The sequence below is a fragment of the Triplophysa rosa genome, linkage group LG24 (assembly GCF_024868665.1).
Source record: "Triplophysa rosa linkage group LG24, Trosa_1v2, whole genome shotgun sequence".
Taxonomy (NCBI): Eukaryota; Metazoa; Chordata; class Actinopteri; order Cypriniformes; family Nemacheilidae; genus Triplophysa; species Triplophysa rosa.
The window spans coordinates 4,324,536-4,337,408 of NC_079913.1; the positions used below are offsets into that span (position 1 = coordinate 4,324,536).

The 12,873-nt window shown below is 39.9% G+C and overlaps 1 protein-coding gene and 1 long non-coding RNA gene across 3 annotated transcripts; one reads left to right on the top strand and one right to left on the bottom strand.

Moving 5' to 3' along the window:
• zgc:165507 (uncharacterized protein LOC561188 homolog) lies at positions 1 to 6,790 on the bottom strand. Of its 2 annotated transcripts, XM_057324866.1 has the most exons (5): positions 6,676 to 6,790; positions 3,387 to 3,618; positions 2,519 to 2,662; positions 1,637 to 2,434; positions 1 to 1,562 (listed from the first exon to the last, which is right to left on the bottom strand). In XM_057324866.1, the coding sequence occupies exons 2-5, from the start codon at positions 3,598 to 3,600 to the stop codon at positions 1,315 to 1,317; spliced, it is 1,404 nt and encodes a 467-aa protein (XP_057180849.1). In that variant the 5' UTR covers positions 3,601 to 3,618; positions 6,676 to 6,790; the 3' UTR covers positions 1 to 1,314. The 2 variants fall into 2 exon arrangements, with proteins under 2 accessions (XP_057180849.1, XP_057180850.1); XM_057324867.1 differs by lacking the exon at positions 6,676 to 6,790 and having other exon boundaries at positions 3,314 to 3,428.
• A 217-nt stretch (positions 6,791 to 7,007) lies between these two features.
• On the top strand, positions 7,008 to 10,556 carry LOC130548137 (uncharacterized). The gene is made up of 3 exons (XR_008961984.1): positions 7,008 to 7,231; positions 9,255 to 9,941; positions 10,023 to 10,556. It is a non-coding gene; the product is annotated as an uncharacterized LOC130548137 (long non-coding RNA).
• The last annotated feature ends 2,317 nt before the right edge of the window (positions 10,557 to 12,873 follow it).

Sequence of the window (12,873 nt, forward strand, 5' to 3'; positions counted from 1 at the left end):
ACATGGAAACAAACCTGAGGATTGTGAAGCTTTAGTTTATGTTTTAATATTCATCATCCAGTGATGCTGTTTGTCAAGAGATAAAACATTTTTTTTTCTAGACAAATGCAGATTTATGTCATTTAGACGGTGAAATACAGTAGATCATCATCATATTCACATCATCTCTGATCATCTGACATATTTATACACACATGTATTTCGAGGCATTTCTCATCTTTAAAACATAATGTGGTTTAATTTCAAAAGTAAATTCACCAAAAATAGACCTACATGAAAATAAAAATATATATCACAGCATAGACAGACTGTAATACAGCGTTTCATTAAAGTGCATTTAAATGGTCAATTTAGTTTGATAACAAAATAAACATAATAAAAAAGGAATGTGTGTGTGTGTATGTTTAGTCTGTAGGGGGCAGTGTGACATCATCACACATGACATCATCATTGAATAAATAAGTGTATAATCAGGTGACAGTTAATATGAATGTTAGTTACATACATGCACCCTATCATCATTGCAGCATTATTCATATATGCATATGTATGACATTAAATATAATATCTGTATGATAACAGCCCCGGTGCGCAAAAGAATACAACAACTAAAGCTTTCATTTCAGTCTCTTAAATCAAGTAAAAACACTAGTGTAACATTTGTGTATTGAATTGTTAATACTATCAGATGTTGTGTACTGTAATAGAGAATATAACCGCAGTTCTGAAAGATATAAAAACAACAAATGAATTCATCAAATTTATATTCATTAGTCTCTAGCTGTTTACTATACATCTACATTAGTGAATATGTTAAATATAGTCTCTATATACACCCTTTATATTAGACTGTTAGATCATATCTATATTTAAGGCAATATGTTAAAGAGCGTCATCGTGTCACTCTTTTATAAATATAAAGCCAAAAAACACCTGTATGTTTACAAGAGATCATCAGCATTTCTCCCGCTCGTGGAATATTTCAATTCCCGAAAAGCAGAAAAGCAACCCGGAATATTTCCCCTGAGCACAGAAGATTGAAACGATATTGCTTCATGCTTGTAGATTTGGTTAATCCTCAAAGAATCCCATTCATAATGCCCACGAGAAATCATTTACGTTCAGAGCATCTGATTCACAGACATCTACTTCTTATCAGATCCTATGACATGAAGATATCAAGTGTGCTTGTTTAGTGGCCGTGACACGCGTGTTTATCAAGACATGTTATGATGTGTAACACTGGAGTAACGTCTTTCTAACACTCACACTTTATGATGTGTTTTGGCAGTGTGTTAAAGACCTCACGAGAGTTTAAATGTTTGTTTCTCGCTGTACAACACCGTCCTGATCCTCACAGAGCTGCTGTGATGCTTCAGCGTCTGCGTTCGTCTGCTCCTGATTCTCCCGCCGCTCAGACGTCTGGTTTTGCTTGTGTTCACGCTCTAGCAGTCTGTAGTTGATGAAGTTACCGATGAAGAGCCAGACGCTGGCCAACACCACCACAGATCCACAGCACAGATACATGTACTTGTAGTTCTTGGTGACGTCCACTAACTTCCCTGCAGGCGATTTTGTGTTAGCATTCTTCACGTCTTCGAGGGATAAAATCATTGAAAAGAAGAATAACTCCTACCTGCCAGAGGTGGACCGATGAGCACCGGACAGCACTCGACGATAGTGGTGAGACCCACGGCGCTGGAGAACCTCTGAGCCCCCACCAGATCCATCAGCGTCTCGAACAGAACCGCGCTCACCATACCGAACGCCAAGCCGAAGAAGATGGCGTACACCACCATCCCGGTGTACGTCTCTGCCAGCGGGCACAGGAGGTGACACACACCGTTATACAACACGGCGAAACTGAAGAAGTACTGAATCCTGGGCCGGACCCAGCGCGAGTTAGCCAGCAGTCCCATAGACGGCCGAGCGAACATGTCCACGAAGGCCAGGATGGACAGAAGAAAGGCCGCCCGATACTCGTCCACCCCGTTGTCTCTGGCGTAGGGGGACAGGAAGACGATGGGCGCAAAGAACCCGAGGAACATGATGACGTTCCCCGACAGGTAGATGAGGAAGCCGCGGTGCTTGAAGAGCGACAGGTCCAGATATTTGTTGATGGTCTGCCAGGCCGTGCTCTTCTCTGTCTTGGAGGCCACGGGTTTCTCCTCAAGCGCCTTGGTTTGGTTCGGAGGGGCTTTCAGGGGTCTCATGAGGGATCCGGCCACGCAGCAGTTGAGCAGAAGACCGCCGAGAATGAGAAAACTGCCCCTCCATCCAAACTCATTGATGAGATACTGGTTGAGCGGAGCGAGGGTGCAGAGGAACACCGGACTTCCGGCCATGGCAAAACCGTTGGCGATGGGTCGTTTCTTGTAGAAGTATTTTCCGATCATTGTTAACGCCGGCTGAAGGTTGAAGGCCAGACCGAAACCTTTGAAATGAGACGCGAGCGTCCGTCACTATTAACATTCAGTGTGAAAACGTGAACGTGTGTGTGAAGAATCATGACACTCACCTCCTATCACTCCAATACAGATATAAAGCTGCAGGACATTATTACAGAATGAAGCGCTGATCATACCCAGAGCACACAAAAAACCACCCAGAATCATGATGGGACGACAGCCGTATGTGTTCACCAGAATACTGCTGATAGGACCTACGCAAAACACAAACATTATATAGATTTACATTTCACATGCTTACAATCATTAAAGGGACAGTTCGCCCCCAAAATGAAAATTCTCTCATCATTTACTCACCCTCAGGTTGTTCCAAACCTGTATAAACTTCTTTGTTCTGCTGAACACAAAGGAAGATATTTGGAAGAATGTCAGTAATCAAACAGATCTCATCCCCCATTTACTGCCATAGTGGGGAAAAGAAATACTATTTCAGTAAATGGGGGATGAGAGCTGTTTGGGTACTGATATTCTTCCAAATATCTTCCTTTGTGTGCAACCAAACAAAGAAACTCCTACAGTTTTGGAAACCTGAGAGTGAGTAAAGGTTTCATTTTTGGGTGAACTATCACTTTAAGATCATTGTTTTGCCTGGCTTATAAAGTCATTGTACTTTTAAAATATCTTTACAATAAATTATTAGTGGAATGTGTTTTTGTCTCTATATTTGATGTTAAAGTGTCTGTGATTAATCTGATCGTGTTGTTCAAATTGATGTGTGCTTGTGAAAGTCACCAGCTGTAAATGAATATTTGATGATCAGTTGTGTGAGATTAAAACAGGTGTTTAATGTTAAACAGAGAAGTCAATCTGTGCAGTAATGAATTGAATTAAAGCAGTTTGTGCACCTGCTCACTGTGTTACGCTGAATATTACATGAAGCCCTCCACAAAAACACGGAGTGAACCCTTGAGTTTGTACCTCCAGCGTACATGACGGCCAGCATGATGGACGAGATCCACGCCACCTGACTGTACGACGCATCGAAGATTCTCTGGATGTCTTTGAAGAACACAGTGGTAGCCTTCGGGAAAGCGTAGGAGAATCCGATAGAGATGAAGGCCCCGCCCACCACGGCCCAACCCCACCCACCGTCTGGAGGCGGAACGGCTGGTGGTCCAACGGGGGGAGGCATGTCAAACCCTGAATATCACTGAAACGCACAAAACAACTTTATAAACGTGTGTGTGTGTGTGTGTGTCCTGTCATTCTACAAGAACTGAAGAGATCACACATCTGAACATGTGACTGACACACAAAACCCTGCCTCTCATTCCCCTGCTGCTTCAGTTCATGGAAATATGTGTGTGGCTACAGGTGTAACGAAATCCATCCAGTGTTTACAAACCAAACACACTCCCGGTGATTCTTATCATATGATATTTCACTTCTCGAGACAAACACTCCAGATACACTCAAAACACGCACACGCAGAGAGGTTATGTGATACTAAACAAAACAAAATCATGTGTAAGCTTTTACATGCTTGAAATCCACACAACCTTTCTTCAAAGTCATTGTGAAGTGATTGACGTCATATTTCCGATGAGTCATGTGATTCTGTATGAAAGCGTGAGGAGACGCACACATTTCTTTCATTTGTCCTGCACCATCAGTCAAACACACGACACAAATGACACACTCCTCATTCTCATTCACTCACATTAACCAATCACACGTCCTGTTTAAACCGGCCTGTTCCAGCTCATGACGTCTACACTTCATCAACGTGAGCGTCAGGTGACACTTTTACCTGAAACTCTGCATGTGTTTGTGTGTGAGGTCACACACGTTTACCTCACTTTACACACTTCTACTGTTGTATATATACAGCTGTTACATGAACTGAATGCACACACATGTTGGGTTTCCATGTTTTATGGGGACATCCCATAGACGCAATGGTTTTTATACTGTACAAACTGTATATCATATTCTCTACCCCTAAACCTAACAATCACACAAAACTGTCTGCTCTTTTAGATTTTCAAAACAGTTAATTCTGTATGATTTATAAGCTTGTTTCCTCCACAAAAAAATGTGCCCACAAGGACAAGGATTTTGGATATTGCCATCTTTGTGGGGACATTTTGTCCTCATACCGTAGGGTTTACCCTTCCCACATGCACACACACACGCACACACTGAAGACCAGCCGGGTGACGTCTAGGTCAAGCTGACTGTATAGGACACATGCTGTACTTCATCACGACAGAATGAGTTTGAACAGTGTGTCTGTGTCTTTAAGACTGTGTCTCATGAATATTTAATGAGATGGTGTTCTCTGTTGTCTTTAGAGCATGAATCATGATTTGTGGCTCTCTGCAGTGGACAGAGGGCATTATCACATCCATAAAACACTCACCTGTGAAGAGTTTTGTTTGATAAATCCTCAGTAATCAGACTGAAGACGTTCGAGCATCAGTGACTTTAGTGTTTAGATATTTCAGTGATAAGTGTTTGCATCGCTTCTGACTTTTCAGGTGTGATCGTGTGAGAATTCGTCGCAAATTAAGCTGCAGTCTATTTAAACAGAGACACACCCGTTGATACTGTATGCCCCACAACAACTTCCTGTTTCAACAGGAAGTACAGTAACACGGGAGCTGAACCCACCTAAAAAAAGAAAGTCAACGTATAAAAGATCTCATGAGTTTTCAAAGGGACGTGATGTTGATCGATCCGCCGGTGTGTTGATAATTCCTCCTGTACGCAGACTCTTTCTTCATTTTGGGTGAAAGGTGAGTGTGTCTTTAAAGAATGAAGCAGGAGTGAACGGAAGGAAAGAACTGTTGACACTTTCTGAAGACACTTTGAAGGTCTCTGTGTGTTTAAAGGCCCAAAGAACTGAAGTACAACAACAACGTCTAAAGTTTCCCACAGCGAGGGAAAAACTTAAGGAACAATAGACTCGATGGAGTTGTGCGGCGAGACCCTGCGGGGGTCTTTACTAATGACAATCATACGGACGTCCGCCTCATCTCGCATAAATCAGTAGAAACACGTGAATGTTGAGATATCACAAAATGAAAAGAAAAGTTCAAAGGAAAACAAAACAAAACAATCCTCTTTATAACTGCACACACTCTGATCTGAGACATTCAGAGGTTGTTCAAGGAAACAAAACTACAGCACATGACCGGTGTGAATGTCCCGGCATAATCAGACTGAGTGTGCGTGTGTGTTACAGATTTACTAACACGCTTAAATTCATTTTACACTGAAATCACATCACAGTGTCTAATTTCACAGGATGAATAAAAAGCACGTCATACAGCCGCAGGTCATCGTGTGTTGACACCTTCATGATTCTCACCCTCCTGCTGTGACTTTCATCGGTACATTATCATGATCACACAGTCACATTAAACATTTCTCATATCACATTTAACAAGACACACTGAGGATGTTTATAATATTCAGGTTATATCTGCTAATCTTGAACCCTGTGATGATATAAATACAGAAACACAGAAGATGTGAAACACATGACGAATTATAATCTGCAGTTTCTGTGTCTTCACACACGCACACAGGTATGTTTTATTATCTCCGTGGGAACAGTCCATAGGCGTAATGAGTTGTATACTGTACAAACTGTATATTTTATCCCCTAACCCTACCGCTAAACCTAAAGATCGTAGAAAACCTTTTGCATTTTTAGATTTTCAAAAATTATCGTTCTGTACAATTTATAAGCTTTTGTGCCCGTGGGGACCTCAATTTTGGACCCCACAGTGACACGGGTCCCCATGAGTTGGTGTGCATTCAGGTTTAGGTCCCCACTAACATATAAAAACCAAGTCCGCACGCACACGCGCACTGAATGACATTTATTCACAGACACAGAGATCACGTGACCCTCGGTAATAATATAAATCCACAGGCTGAAGTGACCCAGATGAGCAAAACCTGCTTAATCTGGATAAATATAGAGCATCAATGCTGCTGTCTATCTGATGAGTGCTTATGAGGGAGCACTGGACAGTGTGCATGGAGGAGATACATCAATCCCTGTATCAATCTGATATCAAGCATCGGATATTTGTCTAAATATTTACACCTGACATGACATGAATAAAGAAAGAAAAACAACATTCACATCACATCCCCGATCCTGTTCAGCATCCTTGTGATAACGGGACGGTTCCGAACACACACACACACAATCATCAGAATAAATGTCATAATTTAAAATCGCCTTATTTACCTGTTGTCTGTCACTGTCTGTCTGTGTCTGCCTCTCTGACCTTCAGTCTCTGTTGCTGTTGCTGCAGAAAGACGCTCCGCACGCGCGCTTCAATCGCTCGCTTCGCGTACGCCCGTGGTGACGTCACGCACCGTCCGCTTCTACGGCGGAGGTTGGGCTCGTTAATATTAATGACGCAACGTAGTATTCGTCTGTTGGGCTTATGCGATTGGTTTAAAAGAGGGCGGTGAATATAAATGAGGTAAACTGAGCGGAAGTTACCAAGCAGCATTTACTTTATTACAGGATCTACTTTATTAAATATTTTAAAGACAGGAGTAGAATCGGGTTGAGTAGTTAGCCTTAATTACGTGCTTGAGGAATAGTGGTCTGAAAACAGAATATAGAAATCTTAGGTCTCAACTTCGTCACACTCCAGCACAGTAGGTGGCGGTATGCACCTTTACAGTTTGTTTGCAACCCGCAAATAAATCCACAGAAGATGAAGTAGTAGTTACCTAGCAACGTCAGCTAACCGAGAACGGACGCATGAGCTCAACTCGTTAACGGCGTGCAGGTACACAACACTTAATCGGTGTCGATTGCTTTGAAACATGTTTTTATGAGGATTGTTTAAACAGTCGAAATTTCCTTTTTGTGTATAACGTTACTCGTACTTTTCAACTAAGCGTGCGTGCGTGTTGTAGGAATATTACATGTATTTATGCACATCTAGACCTGTGGCCTGTATCACGAAGCGAGGTGAACAAACACTGAGTTGCAGAGTAAGTTTTGAGTTGACAAAACCAGACAAACCCAACCTGGTTTAGATCCGGTTCAGCTGTAGCACAACGCTTTAAACGTTCTCTGTCAATTTAGGTTTGAGTTTGTGCGGCAAACAGCCGATCACACGGAACATGGAAAGCATCATCAATTTGACTTTTCTGTTTAAGATGAAGAGATCATTATGAAAAAATATCATGAATTGAAACACATTTGCAGGGCAGGAATAAACACTGCTGCAGTGAAAGTTTGAGAAGGCAGCTACTGACTATATCAATCCAGAATAAATTGAATTTAACTATTTATATAGGTTTACAATAAGATCAAAAGATAATATGTATGCGTCATTACTTTAAAATGCTTTATATATTCAAGTTTGTTTTTATAAGAATATAACTTAGTTACATTAATTTAAATGCTATGTTTAATATAAATTAATAAATAAGAGTTTTGTTCCAAAATGAGATAACTCCATTTTTTAAATTTTCTATTGTGAAATTTTCTATTTTTATTGTGCATTCCAATTAAAATCACTCAAGCTGCAATTGGTTTGTTTTGATTTAAGCCTTAATAACTCAAGAAATACAGCTTAACTAACGCAATAAAAACATGATAACATAATAAAAAACAAGATGTTTGAATTTTTTCTAAAACGGAGTTAACTCATTTTGAAAGCAAACTCTTCATTTATTAATATTAATATTGATTATCAAGTCATATAATACTGATATGAATGTGTTTTGAATTATAATCGATAAATATAAATATACAATACAAATGAACACTTAGCAGCAAAAGGTTTTCTCTGTAACATTTTATCACTTTAATTTGGAACGAGAGATACATGGGGAGTGGCTTCACTGCCTCAGATAAACGTCACTTTTCTCAGAGCTGATTGATTCCCAGGATAAGTTTAATTATACACCTATGGCATAGTGTATAACATAGTGTTTACAGATTTAACATCCCTTTATCACTTTAATTCGGATACATCATAAATTACATCAAAAGACTAAAGTGTTTTCACACTATCTTTATTTCTTAATAACGTTTTTTCTGATCCTCAGCCTCCTACGATATTAAAAGGCCTTTCTTGAAATTACAATTTGTTATTGGTCTTTCAAGATAGGCCTTTTACACCTCATTTAACATTTGGAAAGCCATGGCCTTTAAGCAAACAAAGTCAAAAGAAACAAACAAAAAAGAAAATGTATGTGTATTTGAAAGGGATATATATTAGGCTACATGATACATTAGACATGTGACTGGGCCTAACATTTTAAACCACTACCTCGGTTAATCCCGCACTTTGTACAGTCTTCGGTAAAAAAAAAGGTGAAATCTGTGATCCATTGTCTTCATGTTTTTCCCGTGAGCGCGCGTTAACTCTGAGTAACTTGCGGGAGGTTGATTAACGTTACACAAACGTGTTCTGGAACCGACATACTCCGAGTAAGCAAGGTTTGGGTTAACCAACCCAGAGTTCAGGGTTTAGCTGAAGTTAACCCTGCTTTCTGGAATATCCCCCTGGAAATAAAGTCGTGTTCACGATGCATTAGGTTTTTGTTTAAGACACACATACAGTATTCTGTGTTTGTGTCTTTTAGACAGATTTAGTTGTTTTGGGTTTTCTGGCGTTTATTTTTTTACGGTATTGTCACTGCCTCTAGGTGGCGCCATTGAATTTATTTAACCACTGAACCTGATTCACCTTTAACATTACAGTGAAAATATTGTCTGAATGTATAAAAGTGAATGATGTAACTCCTGCATCCAAACATACTGATATAGATTTTTACTTTGTTCTTGTGCTGTAGGTTTCTATGGCCGAAAGTAAGAATTGAGTCAATGGATCCATTGGAAATGTGTGTTTGCACTGGAAGAGTGTGAGGAGGCCGTGTGGCTGCGGACAGAACGTGTGCGTGTGTGTGTGTGTGTGTGTGTGTGAGAGAGAGACGTTTTTAAAAGCTAAGGCAGTGCTGAACACACACTCTTTTTACAAATTTTTACATTGCCGAAAATTAAATATAAACATTCTGCGCAAATACAGATTAAGATAAAAATAAAATAAAAGTATAAAGTATCTATATATACATATCAATATAAACAGAAAAAGAGCAAAGTATTGATGACAGTTCTCAGTGAGGGTGACAGGATCCTGTCATATAATGTCAGTTTGTGTGTGTTGTGTCAGTGTTTTGTTGTGTTGTGCTGGCTGTTCTTTTGTCATGGCAGGACTTGACATATCTTGCAGCTAGGTTTGAGCTTACTGAGTTTTCTCCCAGTATGTATGAAATCTTGTCCTTTTGTTGAAACTGGATAAAGTCTTTGTGGAAGTTTGTTAACTGTGGGAAGAATGTTTCTCTGATGTGTGTATAGTTTGGACATGAGATTAAAAAGTGCAGCTCTGTTTCCACTTGATTCTGTGTGCAGTGTGGACTCGCTCTCTCTCTCTTACACACACACACACACACACACCTCTCCCCACCTACCTCTGAGACAAGGTGGGTGGGATACAAGTGATTGAGCAGCTGTGTTTTACTACACACATGTATGTTAAAGCAGGTTCTCTTGTGTTTCTTCAGACTCATCATTAACCTTTTGGCATCTGTAAACTCCTCAGACAGAAGGACAGGGGAGAGATGTGAGAGCATTTGTCTCTTCAGCACACAACTGTGTGTTTCTCCTGCTAATGTTTTTATGTTCATTAAACACATTTTCTAAATTGTAGTTTTTGAGTTTAAAAATGAATTAATTTCTGCTCTGAGTTAGTTGTTTAAAATCAAACTTTACTCAGTAGGAGTTTTGACACGGCAGGAGGCTGATGATGTTGAATTCTTGTGTTTACAAATCTCTCCTGCTGTTTAACGCCACAAACTCTCACACAACAGCTGCTGTCTCTTTGGTTTCTCATTTTACTTAAACATTTACTGCATATAACCATTCTTTAAAAACCATTTAGTTAATTCATACTGAATGTATGTTTTTGATCAATATTAGAATGATTTACCAAAGCAGTGCAGTGTTATTAAAATGTGTGTTTTGACTTGGGTTGATGTCATGTCCATATGTTAACATGCTCATCTCAGGTGATTGCTGTTGTAGATAAACAGAAGTGACTGTCAATGAATTTAGATCAACTTATCTTCTCATGTCTTTCAGTAATAAAGAGATCAAACACTGTGGTGTGTAATTGTGGTCCACAACATGTTTTTGAAAACATTTCTACACACACTACAAGTTAGTGCTTCAATCTGAATATTTCATTATATGTGGCGGTCGTCGGCTGCTTTGGGTTTTGTGGTCTTAAAGTGTCTACCACAAACCATAAAAACAGTAAAAGTGTGTAGTGTGAAATGAGACGCTCTCACTAGTAGTGACTCTATACAAACACACACTCAAAAACACATCATTCACAGATGTGATGGTGTGGTCTTTTTTTACGTTTCTCTGAGGAGCTGAATGTTTCACCGTTTCGATTCTTCAACTTCATTTCTACTGTTTTGTGTTTTTTCTCTCTCTTTCAATTCTCTGTCTGTGTTTTTCTCTGGAGTGACTGAAGACAGATGACAGGACGGATCACCTGCTCCGCTTAGTTTCATTTTCAGTGTTTTCACACACTGGCCAGAGGTACAGATGCCCTTAAAGACAGAGATTTACAAAGAGAAGCTGAAATATTTATCTTTCATGTTTTCAAACAATGTCATTTAGGCTTTCTTTTCTTTAAAACAAATCATCTAAAAGTTGTTGTAAAGTGACTGTGTGTGTTGTGTTGTGTTGTTGAATGATGAGGAACATGCTCCAGTGAACAAGATAATTACATTTCAAACAGTCAATAGTTTAAGCCTCCAGTCAAAAGTCAAATCTTGTTCACTTGTTATATTAATTAAGTTAGTGTGTGTCCTCATTAGTCCTCGATTGATTCTGACTGCTGTGACCTGACAGTAAATCTGTGACTGAATCCAAAATAAAAACCGAGGACTGAATGGCACTACAATTAAAACCACACATTTGAAGAACTCGTTAATGATTAACGTTAGGAGAAATAAAGTTGAGATTATTCCAGTCTCTACAAAAGAGCAAGCTGTGAGAAGTAACATGAAGTCAACTGGATTTGTAAGAGACTCTTAGCGTGTGTTTGGTGAATGATTCAGTGCATAATGTCATTAATTCTGAGAGTCGTGAGCGCTACACTGAGCTCTTTATAAGACTCTCACAGAGTTTGTTTTGTTTCTGGGCTCTCGGGTCTATGGCCACACATCTCACAGAAACACCTTCCACTTCAGCCGTCTGTCAGCTGAACGTCAAACCCTGAGCGTTCAGACCTGAAACCACACAAGAGCTCATCTCATGAATGTGTGTTTCTCTCCTCATTCTGCTCACATTCTAGTTTGGTCATTTTTTAATGTTGTAGAAGAAAATCTGAGCGCACAAATCACCATCACAGTGTGTTCAGAGTGCTTGATCGTTTGTTCTGATTGATTCTAAACATTTGCTGTGTGTTCTCACTGAGAAATGTTTGAGTTCATATTGAGATCTTCAATAATATCGACTTTTGATTGCAGACTTGACAAATCTAAGCTCAGTTTGACACTTTGTTGACATCTCTTCTCAAACTCTGACAGACACATTTGTCAGATTTCTGACTCGTTTTCAGGAGAAATATCTGAGACACACATGAGACTTAAACAGAAGTTCCTATTTGCTCTCCATTTGATCTTATTGGTGTCTAGGAGAAATAACGGACACATTAAGGAGGTCTCATCAGTGATTCTTCTGTCTCATGGCTTGACACAAACAGCAGAGTTCAGTCAGTGTAGCTCTGGTTGGAGCAGTCGTGATGTAGTGATGTTTGATTAAGCAGCATTAACTTCACTGAATCTATCATCGGTTCTCAAATACCCAGAATTCCTCCACAAAACACACACACACACACGCATATGTCTGGTTTACTATCTCTGTGGGGACAGTCCATAGGCGTAATGTTTTTTATACTGTACAAACTGTATATTTTATCCCCTAACCCTACCCCTAAACCTAAAGATCGTAGAAAACTTTTTTGCATTTTTAGATTTAAAAAGAATATTGTTCTGTACAACTTATGAGCTTTTGTGCCCGTGGGGACCTCAATTTTGGTCCCCACGGTAACACGAGTCCCCATGTGTTGGTGTGCGTTCAGGTTTAGGTCCCCATCGGTATATAAAAACATGAACACCCACACATGCACACGCACTCACTCTCTCACACACACACTCACACAGATATCTGCAGGAGAAATATGATCAGCCGTTCTTGTGTGTCCAGTGGAAACCTTCCATCACCTGTAAAAAACATCTCACTCCATCATACCACCCCTCAGCTCATGTTTGTGCTGGCGGAGAAGAGCCGGCAGAGCAATGCATGCTGGGAAGACACTTTTTCACTAGCTGTTGCTAT